This window comes from Citrus clementina, unplaced genomic scaffold (genome assembly GCF_000493195.1).
Source record: "Citrus clementina cultivar Clemenules unplaced genomic scaffold, Citrus_clementina_v1.0 scaffold_1, whole genome shotgun sequence".
NCBI lineage: Eukaryota > Viridiplantae > Streptophyta > Magnoliopsida > Sapindales > Rutaceae > Citrus > Citrus x clementina.
Genome location: NW_006263303.1, coordinates 20038591 through 20059669, shown reverse-complemented (window position 1 = coordinate 20059669; position 21079 = coordinate 20038591). Strand labels below are relative to the sequence as shown.

The following is a 21079-nucleotide window of genomic DNA, read 5'->3' as shown; positions in this document are numbered from 1 at the left end:
GAAATTTCCACACAATTATGTTTTATTGAGGGAGGTTGAGTTCATGGGGACTCGAACTATTGCCCTCATAGTCATACTTAATTTTGAGGGCAATGGTCCACTGCTGGGCTACAAGCCTAAGTGGCCCATTCAAGACATTTAAACATCTTGAATTCCAACTTAAATAGTAAATTAGAATAACATTTTATCATGTGATCTCGAACTCTGATTAGGATTCGAGGAATTTTGCGAACTTTGGGATTCTTACGTGCCGCCGTACTTTTGCAGTGCAGAAAGATCGCATTCAAATATTAACTTTATGGGTCATATCTATTAGTACCCCTCAATTGGTACAAAATTAGATAAAAGCACTCCCTGAAAAATTGAACCGTTTTTGATCCCCTGTTCATAACAACCGAATGAATTATACTCAAGTTATTAATTAATTAAATAGGGTCGTAAAATACTATCTAACATAATAACAATATATCGTGAATAACATCGCCGACTTTGTCACTGCTCAAGTCTCATTTGCATTGTGACATGGTGACATTTGATGTTCAGATTTAAAACAGCAAATCTCCTAAATTGGTCACACGTGCTACCACAATTGATGGTAGAATTAAGCAACCTCCAGCTTTGGTTTTAACCGAGTGCGATTATCTGTAGTGTTACCACTTACCATCACCAAACTGCAAGTTCCATTGCAGCTCAAAAAAACTGAGCAATTTATCAATACTGATCAATAGCAAGACATAAAGTGATCTTCCATAAAGTGGACACGGTACTACAACATGAAAACTAGTTTAAAATGGATAAATCCCATCACATAATTGAAAATGCAACGCTGAGTTGCTTTAAGAGAGTAAGGAAAGCTTTTAATACCGCAAGCAGTAAGATAAGCTTAAGAAATGATTTCATTCCAAGCATCATCCTGACCGATTATTTTTCTAAATGCATCATCGGACACACAGACCTGCACGTACAAAGATAATCCAACAAATAATATGACCAAATCCATCTAATTACGGCAAAATTAACTTTATATATTAAAGCTAAATGAGAAATCTGACACAACAGTACTTTTAGACAATAGACAGCAGACCTTCGGCAACCATGAAATGTCAGTGGACAACATTTCAAATAACAAGCCCAGAGGCACAAAACTAAATGATGGCGATTACCAGAGAATTTCTATCCTAACTACATTAAATGATATCCATTACAAAAACTACCAAGAACAGCTTGAGAACTCATAAAACAGGTGTCTTGATTAGACTGCTGATACGCATGGTGGCAGTAGTATGATTGGCTTTTGGAGTCGCAAACTGTTGAAAATAATAAAACAAACATTACTGAAAATAAAAACATCAAACCATAATTAAGTAATTAATCTATAAATCAGCATTTCTGTACCTTATGACGACGCTGATTCTGACTGACCAGCTGCTTGTCTCGTTCTTCTTTCAGCAGGAGGGCCATCTCTTCGTCTCTCATATCTTTTGCTCACATATTTTGATTCTTTTCGTTTGTTTGGCTGATAAGTGGGATATGTGCAGGGAATGATCTCTCCATTGACATATTTATCACCTTCAAACCCACAAGATAAATAGCAAAGCACATTACATGGACAGAATATGAAAGCAATCTGGTAATCCATAATTATGTCCGTTTCTGTGATTTAACAACAAAAGGGAGATACAAACCTCCATAATCTTTATTTTTGACATCTATGTATGAATCGGGCAACACCCAAAGAACACCAGGCAGGCCTATAGTAGTTACAATACATCTCAGCATTCATAGATCAGAAAAACAAGATGGCTAAACTAATCAAGTGCCGATCTACACACCTTTGAATTTCTCTGAGGTTTCTTCGGATACTGTGCATTGGAATCCAGTGTAAGTAGTGGTGCTAAAAGCATACATATTCTTCTTTGCTTCTTCCATGCTGTAACAAGAAAACCCCATGTGAGATCCACTAGAACGAATTGATGGAAACACATAATCCGTGGTCTTATAATAATGCACCCTCATAGTAACACGGGGACGCATGCAAATTCAATAACTAACTTGGGACAAGAAAATAAAAGTCAAAACCCACAATCGTCTTGATAATAGATTCATCCTAAACCCTAAAATGGATAATCCATCCCATTACTTCATTTAAGATCTGGTTGTTCCACTTGAAAACATTCCAAGGTAAATTTCTCCCCAAAAAACATTCTGTATAGATTTCACCATCTTTTACATAGACATAAAGCTGAAGCTTGTAATAAAAATGCATAAACTTAACGTTTTCTAACATGGGTTTAGCTAAAATTGTCACTCTTCCAAATAAACCTACTCACTATATGGAAAATGAATCAATAATTCTCTACAAACTCAAAGAAAAACAACTAGCACAAGAACACACGTACACAAAAGGGAAAAAAAATGGAAACTTTGACGGAAGTTTAAGTTATTTTCCACTAAAAATCAATTTTTAACTAAAAGGTCCAAACTGGACCTCTACGAACTATTTTCACTCAAAGCATAAACCCGTTCAAAAATTTAAAACACAAAACGATGTTTCATTATCTATAAAAATTGAGAGGAAGCACCTTCCAAGAACAGTGGCAAGAGTATTGAGATAAGTTTCAATCATCTGCTCTCTCGTGGGAGCAGGGTCCTTGGGGAACTCCATGACAATAAGCCAGTGGTTGTAGTCACATCCCGGTAACATAATCGTCTCCCTCGGCTCATTGCTGCTGCTTCTCTTGGACGAGTACTCGCTGTCCGTTGCCCCAGCTCTGACGGTCAAGATCGAGCGCGAGTGAGCGCGAGATGGGAGGCGGAGAGTCGGTGAGCCGACTCGGAGGCCCAGAGTGAGTTGAGGGCGAGATGAGAGGAGGGGTTTGGATGCGAGGATTGATGGTGCGTACAGAGTCGCCATTGTTCTCTTGCTGCTGCTGGTGCCAAAGCCAAGCTGCCAAGATAACGAGAGGAGAAAATCCGAAAATGTTGAGAGATTTTTTTTTTTTTTGGGATGTTCTGCTAAAGAGGCCATTTTAGTCCCCTTTTATTTCTTTGATTTGGGCTGAATGTTATGGGGCTATTCGGAATTTGATTTTTTTTAACTGTTGGGCTTGTGTTATATGAGCCTCGTTAATAGTAAATTAGGTCGCTTTTTATTTTTATCACCAAATCAAATTTTATTTCAATTATTATTCAGCCAAAAAATTTCATAATTTGCGCTCTGTTAGAGTCTTCGTCTACTCTTTGCATTCAGAGCTATGCATTCAGAGAATAGCTCATGGCTTCACAGACTCAGGTAAAAGAAATTTCATTCAATTTCACACATTTATTATATCTTGCTGTCACCTTTTTTTTTTTAATTCTAAATTAATTTTATCTACTATTTCTTTGCGTCTCTGTGTTTTTGCGCAATTTTTTTGGCATTATGGCATCTACGGTGGTTTAATTTGAACTAGGTATGATATCATTTGATTTTTTTGTGCGATATGCTGGGAGTATTTGATTTGTTTCTTATTTTTTAATTTTGTGGATTTTTCAAAGCATTATATTTAGAGAATCATATGAGAAATCATGTTAACTAGGCTATAAGAGGATTGAAGATCTTGATTGATGACTTTGTTTCTCAATGAGCAAGTTTATCACATCTCAAGCTTCAATTCTGAATTCCTGCATGCAATTCTCTGCCAAATTTAAACTAGGATAGGCGTCATAGACAATAGCAAGGTGAAACAAAGTTCCTTTTTATGCAATGAAGGAAAGTTGATGGTTGATACTGACATAATAATATCTGAAATATAATGTTGGATGGATGCTATCTGTGAAGATTTCCAAATCTCCACAAGAGGGCACCCATATACTTATTTTACCTAGTCGAACGAAAAGTCTTAACGAGACAAAGGAAATTTTTATAGAACATTACATGTTCAACTGTTGAAGGGCTTCAACAAAATTCTATGCTGGCCAGAGGAGATGCCCTTGGGAAGTAAGACAACGTCTCCGACAGATATTGGATTTTTTCCATGACTTCAGCTGTTGAAATAGAGATGATTTCCATCTTCCGGAGAACTCTCGCTTTTTTCAGCAGGAACTGAATCAATTTCATCTCATTGTTTCTTCCGGAAAACCCGTCCATTGTGACCTTTTTAAGAGAATTTTGTACACAACTGAAAGTTGAATTCCGTTCATCCCAGTAAATCCGTTCTTCTAAGTCAAAGAATGGTGGGGCATCATTTTGGAAAATTTCCTGTAAAATTAAGTTACAATATATAGAAGCTAAATGGTTTAGTATCATCTACAATGTCAAACTATGAAAGCAATTTCAGAATTTAGTAATGCCCACCCGTCCAGTTCCCAGCAATAGTAGGGTTAGATTCTCTAAATTTGGGGAACTCCTTAACAAGCAAGATATCCCAGGCATTTCTTGTTTTTCTAGGCCCACTAACAAACATAAATGGTTAAGATTGTTGAGGTAAGTTGGCAATCCTTGTAGCAAATCATTCCCTGCAGGTAGAACCTTGAACACAAAAGAAAACTTCACAAGTTAAGGGCACAAATTAACTTAAAATTAAGCTATAACCAATTAAATGAAGACCTTGATACCTGGATGCAACAATTGTTTACCGTTAGAGATCGACTGTGGCCTAACTCAATAAAAAATGAACCCAATGCATCTCCCTGTAAATAGTTTTCATTTATCTCCTCCATGCAAAAAGTTACATCTAGGAGTTTTGTTGCGTTCCGAATGTGTGATGTCATGAGAATGTTTCCAACTATATGGAGCTTCAGTAGGCATGGAGTTGATAGATTGATATTGCACGCCTCCCACTCCTCTGTTTTACAGTCAATCACTGATAGTTTCTCAACTATTATGTCTTCTTCACTCATCATAAATTGATCAGGAAAAACACAGTTTACCAGGTTCACATCCTTCAGAACAGGACATTTGGATGCTAGCTCAGCTAACGAGCCATCAAGGATTTCTACCTGTACTAAAGATATCCCCTTAAGGGATCCAAAAACCTGAAAGGTAGATAGTCTAAACTTGCAAAACTTTAGGCTGAAAGTTTTCGTTATCTTGGGTGCAAAGTAGCCATGAGGCAGTTCAAATGGTTGAGCCAAGGGTTTTGAAAGTGTTAGGTCAGAGAAGTCCAACGAAAGCTCTTTGATGTCTTTTGTAAAGGCGAAGTGAACCCACATATCAATCTTCCTAGTGTATTCATAATCGCCACCAGCTTCATGAAGAAATGTCAACCGCAAATTATTGATCATGCAATCGGAATGGAGCTGGAGGCATCGGTCCACAAATTCTATGAAACTTTTTCTTGCTGCACGTATCAAGCAGTGTCGCTGTTGTAAAGAGTAACCGGAATGGGCAAAATTGCTACGTAGCAAACACTGCCCATCTCTTTTAAGGATAGTTCCTGGCATCTCACATTCGTCAAGATTTAGACTTGATGGAACAATCTTCAGGTATCGCACTACTGTGTCTTTCCATCGTTGTGATACAAGACTCATTATAATCAACTCTCCCAGCGGCAATAGTGAGAGTATATGGAATACTATTGCTTCGGGTATGTAATTCATGTAATCAATGGTATTAGTTTTCTGCCGTTTCTTACTTTGCTGCTCTACTTTTTTGCCCTTTTTACTGCTGCTGCCGCCACTGCCACCGCTTTCCATTCTGTTTGATCTTTGAGGATTAATCTTCTCAGATTAAAGCTGCAAAATGGAAAATGTTAATATTTGGAATATCTGATGGTAGAGAAATAGTTCACAGCTGATGTACTCTGCAAGCTATTTAATCATCAGTTAGCTAACCAAACTAATCTTTAATTAGTGGATGAGTAATCAAGTATAATTTGATATAAATCGACCATCTCGGGTTGTTTCTAATTTAAACTAGGCTATCATTTGGATCTTACTCAGTCATGGTGCCTTATCACAACTGTACCCTACTTTGTTGAACTCACTATTAAATTTACTATCACCACAGCTATCTTAAACTTGCAGGTCCTCTACGCCAAAATGGGGGAATTTAGTTAAATAATGCATAGGTTGATTAACTGTTATTAGTTTATTTTGTAAAACTCAAGGATGATCACCATTGAGTAATCAGACTTCAAATAGTGAGTAAAGGTGCAATTATACGAGTCAATAGATTGAAACTTTATTAGCTCTTCAGTGAAACCAGTGCTTTCTACAGCAGGATGCTTTATTAGTAAAAGCAGTAAAAGCAGAGTTCCAAGATTATTAATTTTCAATGTTGTCTAGAGACAAAAAATCATAGCGGTTTCAACTATAAACAGTCCAACAAAGAATTGGTGCTTTAATTTAGTAAAAACTGAATGATAATACCCAAGATGTACATTATGTTGAAACAACTAGATGACTATCATGCATACACATCTTAATCTTATAGGTATATCCATTTCAATTGCAGTTAAATTGTGTGGGTGATTTATTTATTTATTTTTTTTGTTTTTGCAATTTTTCTTCGCTGATCTATACATGCTCGCGCGCGTGCGCATACACGGGTTAGGGGGCTGTGACTAAAATTTTTTAACTTAAGATGAAATCTATAATCCCTCTTTCCCTAGGGGCTTGACTGAGTGGTTTTCGAGCAGCTTTCTTTGGCTAACTTCCCCAGTTTGAATCCTGGGAGAGGTAGGGGATAAAAAATCTGTTCGGGGTTTGTCCACCCCCACCCTGAAAAAGAAAAAATCTTGAACCATCCATGTATAATTATCCAACGGTTTGGCAGCTGCTGCATTGATAACAATAATTGCTACATTTTAACTTCAATTAACTCAATCATCTGAGTTGCTGATTAAGATATATGGTCATTTGGGAATCCATTTTAAGTAAAAATTTATGTTACAATAGTCTGAACCTAGATACAAACATAAACATAAACACCCACACCCATATACGTTACGAAAATATAACCATAAAGAAAAATTTGAAGAGCCAAAACAATAAAGAATGTTTACTTTAATTTTAAACTACATTGCAGCCGTAGACGTAAATATTCGTGAAGTTACAGCCAAACACTCCCACAGTCTTTATCTATGAGTTTTTATAGGATATAAAGCAATTTTTTCTTCCCCAAAAATTATTTTAATATTAAAAACACCTACCCACCAAATTAATCTCCTTCCATCAAATTTTCATGAAAATTCTAGAGTACTTTAAATTGCATGGTTCGTAATCAATAGGAGATGCCCTTAACAACGAATGAGAGAGACAATAATTTAGGAGTAAATAGACAAAAGCATTAAATAAAATCTTGTAAAGCTTCCATACCTCTGCTTCTGCACGATCAAATGACCAAACGAGCAAGATGTTTCTGAGGGATATGGCTTGTCAATTGGAGATTGTTTGATCCAGGTAGAGGAAAATTTTGATAATTGAAACAGTAGAGATGAACAGATGAGTGGTTTGATTCTTTTGCATGCTGTGTTATTTATACAAATGGTATATAATTACAAAATTGCAGATAATAGTACATATGTACTAATGCAGTTAGATTCTTCTCCAACTGTTGTACACGTTTTTCACTTTAATTAGATGGTGAATTTGTGCTACTTTAAATGTATTTAATTTCAATTTTGTCGTATTGTAGGAAACTTTATGATAAGTTATTGATTAATAACTAAGGATGGCGAATACTTTTGAAATCACCTCCTTAAGTTACAAAAGTTATAAAAGCATGAAATGCCTATTACATAAGGTACATATGGATATGTCTTGAACAATTCCCACTGTGCCGCCGCGTTTAAAGTCATCGGCACAGCCATTCAAGCTGTTGATGTAAGAATCATGGTCTGGTTTTCATACTTAATAACAGGGACAACTTGAAATTGAGTAAAAACGAGATTCTGAAGTATAAAATAATAATAAATAGCTTGAGAGAATGATTATATAAAATTAAACTCACTTCTATATTGATTGATATTGATTGATAAATAGCTTCACATTCGGCGAGAGTGTGTTTGTGAGGGATGGTTTCTTGCTCTTGCCTCATTTGTCTGAATATTTTCATTTCAGCTTAGTTTTAATAATAGTGTTGCCTTGATATTGAGATGTGTAATCATATAATGATTACCAAATATTATCACAATGGTAGACCTATAAAAGGAAAAACTTAAACATGCATCCCATATGTATTTAAGGAAAAAGAATTCAGTTTTTCCAAACTGTCTACAAATGGACATTTAAAACAAATTTGGACAGCTCATTAAGTCCAATGTCCTGCACTCGCCTACTTGCTTCATGGTATACAGTTAATGCATCATGTATTTGCCTTCAGCAAAAACAGTAGTATGGAACTTTGGCAAATAACTATTTTTTGGCCTCATTTTCTTCTTCTTTCAATCATTTAGCTATTGTTTCTAAATATTTCATAAAAATGAATTGAAGTATTCTAGTAGTTCATTAGATGGGAACTCAAGGGTTGGAAAAAAAAAGAATATTTCACCTTTTGTGATGGAATTAATTAAACTGGTGATTAGTAACTTCATTTGAAACTGATATTGCTGTTGAGTTGAAAATTAGATTTTTTCTCATACTTAATATAAACTACATTTTTTCTGCTTTTGAGGAATGGATCCTCAGTTCCTCCTGTGCTATGCCAAATCTCTTGTTTTGCAGTTAATTTTTTATGGTGCTGCAATACATCAAATCATTCATAAATCTACAGATTTCATGCTTTATTGTCTCTTGTACTCCAACACGTTGATCTCAATATCCTCGTTTCAGTTATGTCCTCTCTTTAATGGCATAATAACTTGTTACATACCTATTCCGTATCTTACTTTTCTTCAGATGCACTTTACTATTGACTTTGTTATGAATTTTGTATTTTTTTCAAGGGTTGATGTGGATTTGGCTCCATATCAATTTTGTTCATTTGATGAATGATCCATATCAATTTTCCATTTCTTTCTTAGAAAAATCCCTGATGGCTATTTCATGGTAATCTTTTGTTGTACCAGTTGTTCACAAGCTCTTATTGATGTCTTTGGAGTATACATACATGAACTGCATCAAATTCTGCACTAGTAGTTGCACATGTTACATAGGTACTACTAGGGTTTGGTTCAGTTCCTGGCTGGTCTGTCGAGATTTGTCTCATTGCCAAGAAATAGTTGCTGAAGGCTTCAAGAATTAAGGATTTTATAGATCCTGGGACTGGTACACAAATTCAGATCAGGTTAGTGCAATCCTGTAAACTTAGAACTAAAACTGAATTGATTCTTGATGTTTTCTTGTTCATAGCTTTATTTCTCTTTGGAAAAAAAAAAATGGTTTCAGTAGAACTACTTCATTGTAAAGGGTGAACTAATGCGGCTGAATGAACGAGATTTAGATTGTAAAGGGTGTTCTTTGTATATTTAAATGCTTCAGATATCCATCCACATATCAAGTCACGAGTCGCTCTCTAATACCAATTCATAATATAAATAACATTCTTTTGATATGTACATAATAAATTTTATGCATGAATTTCAGAAGCAACCAAACAATGACTCAATATATGTATTTATTTTTTGTTTCAGATTTTAAAAGGAAGGGGGTGGTCAAAATCTAAACTCGCCTCAACGGCTGATGTCTTATAATGTCTATTAAGCTGTGTTGTGGATTTTTCTTCTTTTCAAATCCTGGCCGGTTGCACTCACAATTATTTTATCATCGTGAACAAGTAGTATTAGGTTGAAAACTTTTAATGGGCTGCAAAATCATCATATTTCAGGCTTTAATTGGAGTTCCATTCCCAGGCTTTAATACTGCTTCAACTCCATCCAAGGCCAGGCACCGGGCCATTTTTGGGCCCAACAATGAAATCATTGAAATAAAATGATCATTCAGCCATTAATTTAGGCGAGGGGCGAGCATCTCTTTAACTGATTTTTTTCATACCGTATTATGGAATTTGATTTCCGACTTAAATATCCAAAATTACGTAGATAGTCGTATATTCTCTTGAGCCACATAACCCCCCGGGAAAAGAAAACAAAAAATAATAATAACAATTAAAAGAAACAAAGAGTAAAAGATCACCCTCTTATCGGATTCCAATAATTTTTTTTTAAAGTGGTATATGATATGACACTATTCTCTTGACAACCAAAAGCAACGTCTCGGAAAATGATTCGTTCTTTCTCATTTCTTTTGCTTCCCAAAACGAATGTATGTCGTAAGCAGTGATGGCATCTAAAGACTGAGGTTTCCATCACCGCTAGTGATGATCATGCAGGCCAAGTGTTATTACCACATTAACCTTCTCAAGTCAATCAAGTTTAATTCCAACATCCTCTTTTTTTTTTTTTATTATAAAAAAGAAAAAAATATATATATATCTTCTCCATATTCAAAATTGCCCATTTGTGTTAATTGACTTTGGGTGATGTTTGATGATAGGAAGACATTAGACAAAGACATAGTTAATCACATATTTATATCCTTATCTAATTTAATAAACCCTGTTCTTGTTTGATTGAAAGCATCCCCATCTCCAAGTGAGACCCCCTCATACCTCCATTTTTCATGTGATTAATAAAACTACAATATACGAGTGTGTCCCATCAATGATGAAGTCTCCTGATTTAATGGAGATTTATCAGATTTGAATAGTGGTTTAGGTGGCTATTAATAAATGTATTCTTGTCAATTTCGTTCAATTGTTTCTTTTAAGACAAAACCCTATTTGGAACCTCAGCAATCAAGATTGTTTATATGCTTATTTACTTTTAATGAAGTGATGCGACAATTTAATCTTGTTAAATTCAACCATGTGTTAAGATGTTAGAGAGACATTAGACAAAAACATCTCAACAAACCCTAGTGGGATAATGTTAAACAATATTATTAGTAATATAATACTATGACTGAAAAGCTTGTTCTAATCTTGATTTGTTTTTAATTAATCATAAAAATTCTTCTAGATTAGGTGCATGATTATACACATAATACATGACCAAATGTCGGGTTATTTGGCTTTATTATCCTATTAATTAATTAATTATTATAGACAGCTATTTGCATACATAAATAAGCTTTTAAAAAAATCAAAAAAATAATGCACCACTTAACAAGTGACAACAACAGTCGCAACAACTCACAACTCGCAACTGTTGGATGACAGTATGAATGGGCCCAAAATGGGCCGATCCGGCCTGTAAAGAGGGGCCCGGCAAGGGAACAAAGGGGATTTTGCCTCACGTGTGGGTGGGGTTTAAGGTGGGAGTCAAAGTCAACCTTCTCCAAAGGACCACCGTGCCACACGTGTTGGTGTCCGACGTCGTGTCACGTGTGAGAGCGACAATGGATGTGTGCCTCCTCAACCACCCGAGTTGGGCCGTCGCCTTTCCTTCATGTAGCAAATTCACGTGAAATATCTGGCCCATGTTGGTGGTATTCACGTTTAGTGAGACTAAATTTGCTTAGCCCTAGCTAATCATTAATTTTTTAATGTGCCTTATTTTATTCTTTTTTTTTTTTTTTGGCTCATTTTGAGGGTCCTCGTGTTTTTTTTTTAATTATTATTTATTAAATCCCCACTTTTGACTAAGTTGTTTAATTATGACCAATTAGAAGTGATTGAAATGGTTATTCAATTTTCACATCCCATTGGACAAAAGAGATGCTTGTGTGCACACATATTCAAGTTTGACTATAGATTTGCATTGTATCGTTAAAAAAATTAGAAGTCTATTGTGTTAAAAGTAATATTATTAAAATATTTTTATTTAACATAATTAAAAAGACTCTCAAATGCATCCTCATTACATACATGGGTATATTAAATTTATCAAAAATTTCATGGTATTTATCTTGCATGATTAGATTATTACAAAATTAGAAGTCTATTGTGTTAAAATAATAATATTAAAATATTTTTATTTAAAATAATTAAAAATACTCTCAAAAGCATCCTTATTATATAAATGGGTATCTTAAATTTATCATAAACTTCATGGTATCTATCTTGCATGGTCAAAACACTACAAAATAGCACAAACATACTCAATTGAATTTATCTCATTATTGTTCTTTGACACCACTTATCATAATAAACGCTACCACTAAATACTTTTGACAAGTCTCAATCTCCTCCCCCACCTCTCTCCAATATTATTAACTTTCATTTTCTATCAAACATCTCCTTTGCATCATTATTGTTACAACTTTCATCATCCATCAATCTCCTTTTAGCACATTATGGGCATCAATGTAAATTATAATTGGTAGCCATCTTAGTCAATGTTGGATTAGTTGTCTCTAAAAGCAAAACTTTTACTTTCTCTATCACCCTCCCAAAAGTTTATGTCTTTGTTAATCATATATTACAATCACCTTCAGATCACATTTTTTTTTCCTTTCATCATTGTTGTTTAGATTATGAAAAAAGAAAAATCACTTTCTTAACCAGCTAAAAATTGTTCCAAAGGATGACAAACTAACTTTTAGCTTTTGTCATACATCATCACAAGTAATTTAAGCATCAAATTTGCCTCAACGCTTTATATTTTTGTACTAAAATGTGGCCATACTATCTCAAATAATCTAATCATTTGTTCTTTTCTTTGTGTTGTGGTGGTGGGGAAAACGGTTTAGTGCCCTATTTTTTTATTAATGGACAATGAGATTTTTTTAATGAGATTTTTTTACCTTACTGCTATCAAAAATTTTGGATAATGACATCCTAAGAGACGATTCAATTTAAATCAAACAATTCTTGTTCAATTTCAAAAATTTCAACAAAAATATTGAATTAGATCTAAAAAATTGATTTGGAGTTAAGATTTATAACAAACAAACTTGATATTTGCTTTAAAAATTTTCAATTCCTAGTGGGCATTCTCTTTTTTTTTTTTAATGTGGACAAGGTATTAAGCCTTGCAGTTTAGTGGAAATATTTTTTCATACATTATAAAATCGTGTAGTATAATAACATTAAAATTTGACTCTATTAAATCATATGACTTAAAAATATATTCGCATAAAAAAAATAGGGCATCCGCATAAAAATATATATATATATATATAACATAAAACTCAACAATGTGCGGTTTGTGGAAAGTTGACTAACATTTTTATATTTGTATAGGCTGGTGCGGTGGTGCCTAGGTCTGGAGCAAATCACCACAAGAGAGCTTCCATGATTGATGGTCTCCCATTGAGATCTTGCCATGAATTTGTTACATTGTGATGAAAGGTGTCTTCTTCCCTGACATTTTTGCCACATGGCATATTTACGATTGTCTAGACCACCAATCATACAGCCATACTAACCACACTCGATTTCTCTTTCAATCTCAAACCACTTACAAAGTATATAAATATACCAAGATGGAGGTCCTGGGTTCGAGACTTGGGATTAATCGAGACCCAATGTGATCTTTAACTACCAAATAATTTAATACACTGAAAAAATATACCGAGATGGAGTCGTATCACCTAACTCATACATCGTTAATATAAAAAAGTATTTAAATAAATTATTTAGATAATTTTTGTTAGACAGTTCATATTATCATAAAAAATTTTACCAATTGCGCTAACTAGAACCCATATAATTTGGGTAATTTTAAAGAAAGAAAGAAACTAGCAAAAATTTCTCATATAAAGAAATAAAAAAGAAAAAAGAAAAAGTAGGGGGCGGTGTGGGGGGGGGGGGGGGGGGTAGACAATCCCACGTGGAATGCTGTGGTGGTACTGGGCTTGATCGTGATGGCGCCTACAAAGTGCGAGAGGAACAGGGAAGGAGGGAGAGGCTTTGGACTTTGGTAAATTACTCACGTATCGTCAACGCTTGTGGATGGACACGTGGCGGAAACCTGGGCGCGGTCCCCCACCCCTGGAACTGTAGATTGTAACCCCGGAATCCACGCGTATCGGGAACCCCTTGATTTGCATGGGAATGGAATGCGGGCCCCGCTCAGACAACCGTATCGTTAAGATACGTGGATTTGTCTCTTTCCTTCTCAAACCCCTTCCCCCGCCGATTTTTTCAAGAAACATTTTCCAGAATGAATTTTTAAATTTCAGTTTATTGATTGTTAATGATCCATTGATCCCATTTTGTATTATATATATATATATATTTTTTTTTTTACTTCCTACCAATCAATTTGTAACACCAATTTGATTAATGATACGTCGAATGTCCCTCCAACTAAGTTATACAAACTTTGTATGCTAACTATTTAAATATAGTTTTGTCAAGCGAAGTTCGATCACTTATCTAAAGAGTAATGTTTTTATAATAAAGGAAAAAGTGTGGATTGAAAATTGAAGAGTTTTCTTTTTCTTTTTTTGCGCTAATATTATAATAAATTGTTATATTGGCTAGTCTATTTTTTAACTCTCACTAATATTATGAAGATATTTATCTTATCTGTACTCAGGAGACAAAAATATACTCTATGATCAAATTATATAATCTTGTGGGGAAATTAGAGTTTCAGCATAAGGGCTAAGACTCGAATGAGGGCACCAGTCGACAATGGACTCTATTCTAAGATAAAGTATTCATATTCCTATGAGTGTTTTAGTAGCAAAGAAAAGAAAAGAAATATTTTTAGTAGCAAAGAAAAGAAAAGAAATATTCTAAGATATTATTATTAAATTGAATTAACTTTTTAGAATATTATGTTATTATTATTATTGTTATCCGTATTAGTAGTGCTTATTAGAGAAGCACTAAAAAAGTGCTTTTCTAAAGTGCTGTATTTAAGTATTTGTGTAGCAATTAAGTTCTATCATGTATATATAAAAAAGAATCTTGCAAGAACTCTAAATGGTGGTAAAAGAAATTCTTTGTTTTTCTGGTTATAAAAGAAAAGGGTCCGTGAAACTAAAACCCTAATTATACTATATATATATACATATTGGTGAAAAGGGTGAAGGATATATAGATAATGTTTAGTCCATAATAAATATCTCATTCAACTTCATAAATTCTTTTTTTCAACTTTCCTAATAGAGTAAGTAGTACTTGCTCTTGAATTATTATATAGCTTTAGTTATGAAAAATAGCTAGCACGCTCGAATCTTCTTCTCACACAATAAAAAAAATGAAATAATCACTTCAATAATGTCTCCCAGAACCATTTCAATTCTTGATTCAACTACTCATTAAATTCATTTCACACAAGTAGCTTTCAATTGTGAATTAATTGTCTCATGGGCTATACCGAAATTACCTTATCATTGCCATGAAATGAAATGCATGGAGCAACCAAGATATTATTGATGTGAGATGCAGCAAAAATAAAAAAGCACTGCTTTCGTAAAAGTGATTATGTGTATGTGATCACTTTTGTGATTTGAGATGGATAAGCAGTGAGATAAGATCAACGAAGAGAATATATAGCAAATGCATTAATGCATTTTAAGAGAGGATAAACTTGAAGAATATATAAATCCACCATATATTCTTTTTAAGTAAAGAGACAATTAATTACTTGTACCTAATAACTTTATATACTTGAAGTTTACTCTATTGGATTGTTTTCTTCTAGCTTTATTTATCATATATCACTAGAACAGATATTTAAAAAGTAGTGCCTTTAAGTCAAATGCTTGATCATTTCTTATGGTATAAGCATAACGTGTTAAAAAGAAATACGTTTATGATCAAATGTATACATGCCACCTTCTTCTAATAGAGTGATCACTACGTGCATTTCAACATATCAACCATTTTTTTTATTTGAGTACCCTGAATGATGTGTTGCCATCAACCCCAATTCTACAAAAAAAATGAAGAAGAAGGGTTTTTTAGGATGCAAGTGTGAGAAGTGCTTTTGTTGGAGCAAGATAAAAAAAGAAACGCTTTTAATACATATAGACAAGATTACATAATTCAACATGAGTATAGAAAAGTTATGGTGTCTAGTCTTAAAAAGAACCAAGAATAAATAAAAGGTTCCTGACCCATGTTTTCAATTGCGGTAGTCACTAAATGGTGTAATAGCACTTCTCGAAAAAGAGCTTATCTAGAGAAAGCATTTTTGAGCTTATGGCCTTATATGAAACGAAAGCACCTTTAAAGAACAATGATAAATCAAAGGATTCCGATACTCACATGCATACTTGATGCATTATGTTTCAATTTCACATCCAAAAGCTACCAAATATAACAATAAAGCACCAAAATCACTTTAGGTGAAAGCAGGTGAGTTAGTTGCCAGAAGCAATTCCTCGCTGATTGTTGGGTATTTTGATTGGGTGGTGCTTGAAAGAGGGGAAAGAAAATCATTGAAGGGAAATCGTGAACATGTTGTAGGACTCAACAAAAGTTAGCCTGCACAGACAACCACTGCTGCCAGTAGTACTAGTACTTATCTTCAATCGTATTAAATGCTTTTTTTTATAAAAAAAAAAAAAAAATCTGAAAATTCTGGGAAAAAAAAAAAAAACGTCTCTGAAAATTGTCTCTCTTTTTTCTGGGGTTATGTCTGGAGACTGCTATAATTGTCTGACTGACCCTTCCTGAAAATCTGTTTTTCTAAAAAACAAAAGTGCTTTTGTCTGTTTTCAGAGACAAAAGCTTAATAGAGGGAACAGCTTCTGATTCAACCTTATCTGTCCTGCCACTCCACAACAAAATTATTTTGGCCTTTCAACAATCTCTTGATTCTTTTTGCATGATTTCCCGGCTATTTTTATGCCTGCAACTCAACACACTACTCTACAGAGATTGGGTCCAACTGACGCATGCCCAACACAATCCCATACACTACACTTACAAAAAATTAACAATAACAAATACGACAACACCCTTTGTGCGTTACATTTGTTTTTTTTTTTTTTTTTGTACTTTTCATGTATACGTTACAACACCATTCTCAATTTCAATTAAGGAATATTAGAATCACTAGGAAATCATATTAATCAGTCGAGATTCGGTCTGCTTTCAGTTATTTATCCTCATTAATATTAAAATAAAAAATATCCATCTTTTACTCATTTGTGGGAGGACATATAATTCGAGACTACCACTAGTCTGAGGCCTCGTTGGCAGCAAGAAATGGGTTTTCTTTATTGAATTAACTAAAGCTGGTTTTGAATAAAGTTTTGGGGTTTGATAAATTGAGATCCCAAGAGAGTAATGAAAATTTTTTGGTCACTTTATGCCAGCCATATTGAGGAAGGTTACTGGTCCATGACGGTGTGGATAGAAAAAGTATGTATTAAATTTATGTTTTCGAGGGAGTTACTTAGAGTCATAATAAATCAATGTAACTAAAAGTCAGTATGCTTTTTAGTGAAAATAATAAGATAATAGAAAGGAAGATAAGATTGTGGATGGCTTTTGATGTCAATCGTTTGCAGTCCAAGTAAAATTGCCCATGAGACTTCAGTGGGCAGGTTTCCTTGTTGGAATTATGAATCAAATTCCCATGTATTTTGAAAAGAAAAAAAGGCTTTTCCTTGAAACATGAACTGTTTTTGTACATGGCTAATTTCCGAAGTCCCTATGCATGATAGACAACAGTTAAAAGGCTTAAAAAAGATAAAAAGAAGAAAAAAAGAACATTAAGAACATTACATGGGGTTAAACCTAGGAACAGTCCTTAACATTGTCCTAAGATTGATTGATCACAAAAACAGTTCCTGTGAATCTCCACGAAAAGCTAATTTTACCAGATTAAAGAAGACCCTTAAACAGTTTGAGCCTTTCCATTCATTTCTTCAATTCTTGTAGTGGCCTTGTTGTTGTTGCTGCTCCATTGCTTGTGACCAGCAACCCACTTGGGACATTTGGGACTGAAGTAGTTTGACACAACCCTTGAGTTCAAAAGCTCAATAATGGGTGCAAATTTCACACATCTTGGCGTCTTGTACTGGTTTATTGATGCACCTAGGCTAATGGCATAGTCCATGAGCTTGTCAAAAGTCCCTGGCTCAACAATCTTGATCTCAAGCGGCCCAATTGATTTGTCACACACACGGCCTTGGCGATACACGCTGTTGAGTGACTCTTCAATGGTTAAGCAACAGTCCTCAAAGACTGAGGGAGGAATTGGGGTTGTCCCATTGAGGCTAAGCTCCCAATATAGTACATAGTGACCAGGAACTGTTGTGGTATCTGCATAGCTTGTGTACTCAGATACTGCTGCATCAAATGGCACCAAATGGTTCACTGCATTCTTCACAGCATTTTGTAGCTCAACCTCATCTGTCTTGTCTGAATCAATGCTTAGCACCACATTTTTCCTGCATATGAAGTTGAATTGTGGTGCCTTGTTCTTGAATCCAGCAACCCTTAGCACATCTCCAACTCTATAGCGATAGAGCCCTGGGGGGGAAAAAAATACAATTAAGTAAAACATGTAACAGTAAAAATACAAATTGTTTAAGAGGACAAAAGGACAAAAAATAAAAAAATAAATTTTATACCAGCATATGTGGTGACCACGAGTTCATATTCTTGGCCAAGTTTGACATCAACGAGATCAACCAACTCTTGTCGCTCCTTCTCATTGAGTGACTTAGGCATGGAAATAGAGTTAGCGACACCATTGTTTCTGTGAACAGGCAAGAACTCAAAATAGGCCATGGTGGGAACAAGGGTGTATGAGACTTCGCTTGGCTTGCATAGGGGGTTAAGGTTGACACCAAAGTAGCACTCAGAAGAAGCATACATGGTACAAACAAGGGGGAGGCCATTGCTATAGTAATCAAGGATTGGGATATACTGTGACATGGTCCCAGTCACAATAACATCCACATACTTAGTGTTGGGCCATAACCTTGTTATGATCCCTTGCCAGCAGTCTTTACGGCACTCATTTTCAATAAAATCAGCAAGTTTTGGGTTTGGTTTAAGGATCTTCATGACAGCATCCCTAACAGATGGGTCAGTAATTTGGGAGTCAATGGTGCCAGTTCTAATATCTTTAACGACAAGAGGCCAATGTTTCTCAAGAAACCTAATAGCTCTAATGAAACCAGAGGCAAAAACGGCACCAACCCTGAGGACTTCTTTGTTTTGGCAAAGGCCACAAAGCAATTGAGAGTACATGCTTTGGTAAGAATCAGGGCACAAAATGGTTTCATTTGGGCTAGTGTAGTTTGTATATGGGTCATAAGGCCTCTCTTTGAAATGACAGCTCTTGTAATAGCTAGTTAAGACTGGGCGAGCCACTAGGCCACCAGGAGTCTTGGCCTCAGATTTTATGAACAGAAAGTACATTCCTTTGCCTTTGTCTAGACCAGGAATAAACTGGCTCATCACAGGCATCAATAGGCTGTACAGCAGCGACCTCCTCTCCAATTCTTCTTCAATTGTTGGCATCAACTTTCGTTCACCACCTGATGTCCCAGAGCTACAAAAAACAAAACAAACCCACTAAGCCAAACTATCCACAGAAGCACTTTAAACAACATTTAGCGCAAAGGACACAAAAACCATAACAACCCACTAAGACAAAGCTACCAAAAAAGTCAATAAAGAACACAAAATTTGAGATTTTTCATGTAAAATTTTTTAGGCTTTTACCTAGTCAAGAACTCAGAAATGGGCTTGGAGCAGAGGATAGGAGAAGTATCTCCATTGGCAATACGGTTGATATCAGCTTGGATATCTTCATAAGTGATGACAGGCATGGTTTTTTTGAAAGACTCTCTATCGGTGTGGCCATTAAGGCCATTTCTTTGCAGGTACTCAACATGAGCATTGCGTAAGAGGATCTCTGAAAGAACCTTCTTTTGAACCTCATCAGGGTTTGAAGTAACATTTTCAATGAACTCAAGTTTCTTCTTGTTCATCTCATCAAGACTATAATCACTAGGGTATGAGTTCTTTGGTGCTTCAGGCATGATGGTGGCTTTGGCAGTTTTGTATGAAAGAGATAAAATTAATAAACTTCAAAGAGTTTTATTTTGAGTGTTCTTTTGTGTGTATGTGTGTCTGTGAGAGAGAGAGAGAGAGAGAGAGATAAATGAGACTAAAGAGAGAGGCTTGTGTTGAATTGGTTTTGGTGTGACGGAAAAATGAAGAGAGAAGTGGGTATATATAGAGGGAGAATTCAATTGAAGCTGGCTATGCTTTCATTATAGGGATTAGATAGTAAACAAAGAATGCAATTTTGAGGACATAAATGTAAATATCATCTAATTTTTCCTTTTCTGAACATGCCTCTATTACACCCCATGAACATGAAAATTTCATGCCTTAATGGTCAAATACCATGTTAATGAAAAAAGTTTAGTCATGCAAATTCCCCCCTTGAATGACTTTACCATCAAGCAATAATTAGTTTTGCAATGCACTTTTGTTCAATTTTGTTAATTCACTAAATTTTTTTTTAAAAAAATAAAGAAATAAAATAAAACAAAATAAAGATAGTGCATTATGATCGTGAGCAGCAAATACTAAGTTTTAAATATTCAAATATATTAAACTAGTTATTTTTTTGACTTTCTTTCTCCCAAGTTTTTAACCCAATAAAAAATTCCCATTGTGTGCTTTGTTTGTTGTACAAGGGAAACTTGGGAATTTTCTTAACAATCCCCACCTCACACCCGACTGGGGCTGGGTGGTGTTAAAAAATGTCATATCCGGTGAAATTGTCGCGGGGTTGACCGGCAGTCTGCGGTAGACCCGCAGTAATTTCACCGGTTACATGGGTACTTGTACTGCGGGCGTTTCACAAAAAAACGGCGTTACGTTTAATATATCGCGGAATATGAAGTCAATATATCACGATAAACTTTGCGGGAGGATGGCATCGATAGAAATGAGTGGGTGTACGGTAAATAATAATTGGGGGGAGCCGGAGTTTTCTTGTTGAAGTATCCAAGTGGGACCAGCCAGCTGGCTGCCAAACTTGGTACTCTGACACGTGTACTTACGGGAGTTTGGTGCCTTCACGTAGTTATTTTTGTGTACTATTTTTGAACTCGCGACTTCTCGGATCTATTTGTGCTCCCTTTGCCTGCCGTGTATCAACTTGACTGCGCTTTGTGAATGAATAGATTAAAAAATGATCCCGCGATCAATTGCCGCCGGTCGGTGATTACGCACGTCAAATGGGGAACAACTCGACACACGACGCAATTCAATAACGAT

The 21079-nt window shown here is 35.1% G+C and overlaps 2 protein-coding genes and 1 long non-coding RNA gene across 3 annotated transcripts; 1 reads left to right on the top strand and 2 right to left on the bottom strand.

Moving 5' to 3' along the window:
- Positions 1-1004: 1004 nt before the first annotated feature.
- On the bottom strand, positions 1005-3008 carry LOC18054571 (multiple organellar RNA editing factor 9, chloroplastic). Its single transcript, XM_006452052.2, has 5 exons — positions 2583-3008; positions 1833-1930; positions 1686-1751; positions 1396-1569; positions 1005-1307 (listed from the first exon to the last, which is right to left on the bottom strand). The coding sequence occupies exons 1-4, from the start codon at positions 2912-2914 to the stop codon at positions 1397-1399; spliced, it is 669 nt and encodes a 222-aa protein (XP_006452115.2). The 5' UTR covers positions 2915-3008; the 3' UTR covers positions 1005-1307; position 1396.
- A 181-nt stretch (positions 3009-3189) lies between these two features.
- LOC112101563 lies at positions 3190-9813 on the top strand. Its single transcript, XR_002907597.1, has 3 exons — positions 3190-3292; positions 8991-9208; positions 9555-9813. It is a non-coding gene; the product is annotated as an uncharacterized LOC112101563 (long non-coding RNA).
- A 7703-nt stretch (positions 9814-17516) lies between these two features.
- Positions 17517-19979, bottom strand: LOC18054772 (indole-3-acetic acid-amido synthetase GH3.6). The gene is made up of 3 exons (XM_006452051.2): positions 19508-19979; positions 18406-19334; positions 17517-18304 (listed from the first exon to the last, which is right to left on the bottom strand). The coding sequence occupies exons 1-3, from the start codon at positions 19825-19827 to the stop codon at positions 17667-17669; spliced, it is 1887 nt and encodes a 628-aa protein (XP_006452114.1). The 5' UTR covers positions 19828-19979; the 3' UTR covers positions 17517-17666.
- Between the last annotated feature and the right edge of the window lie 1100 nt (positions 19980-21079).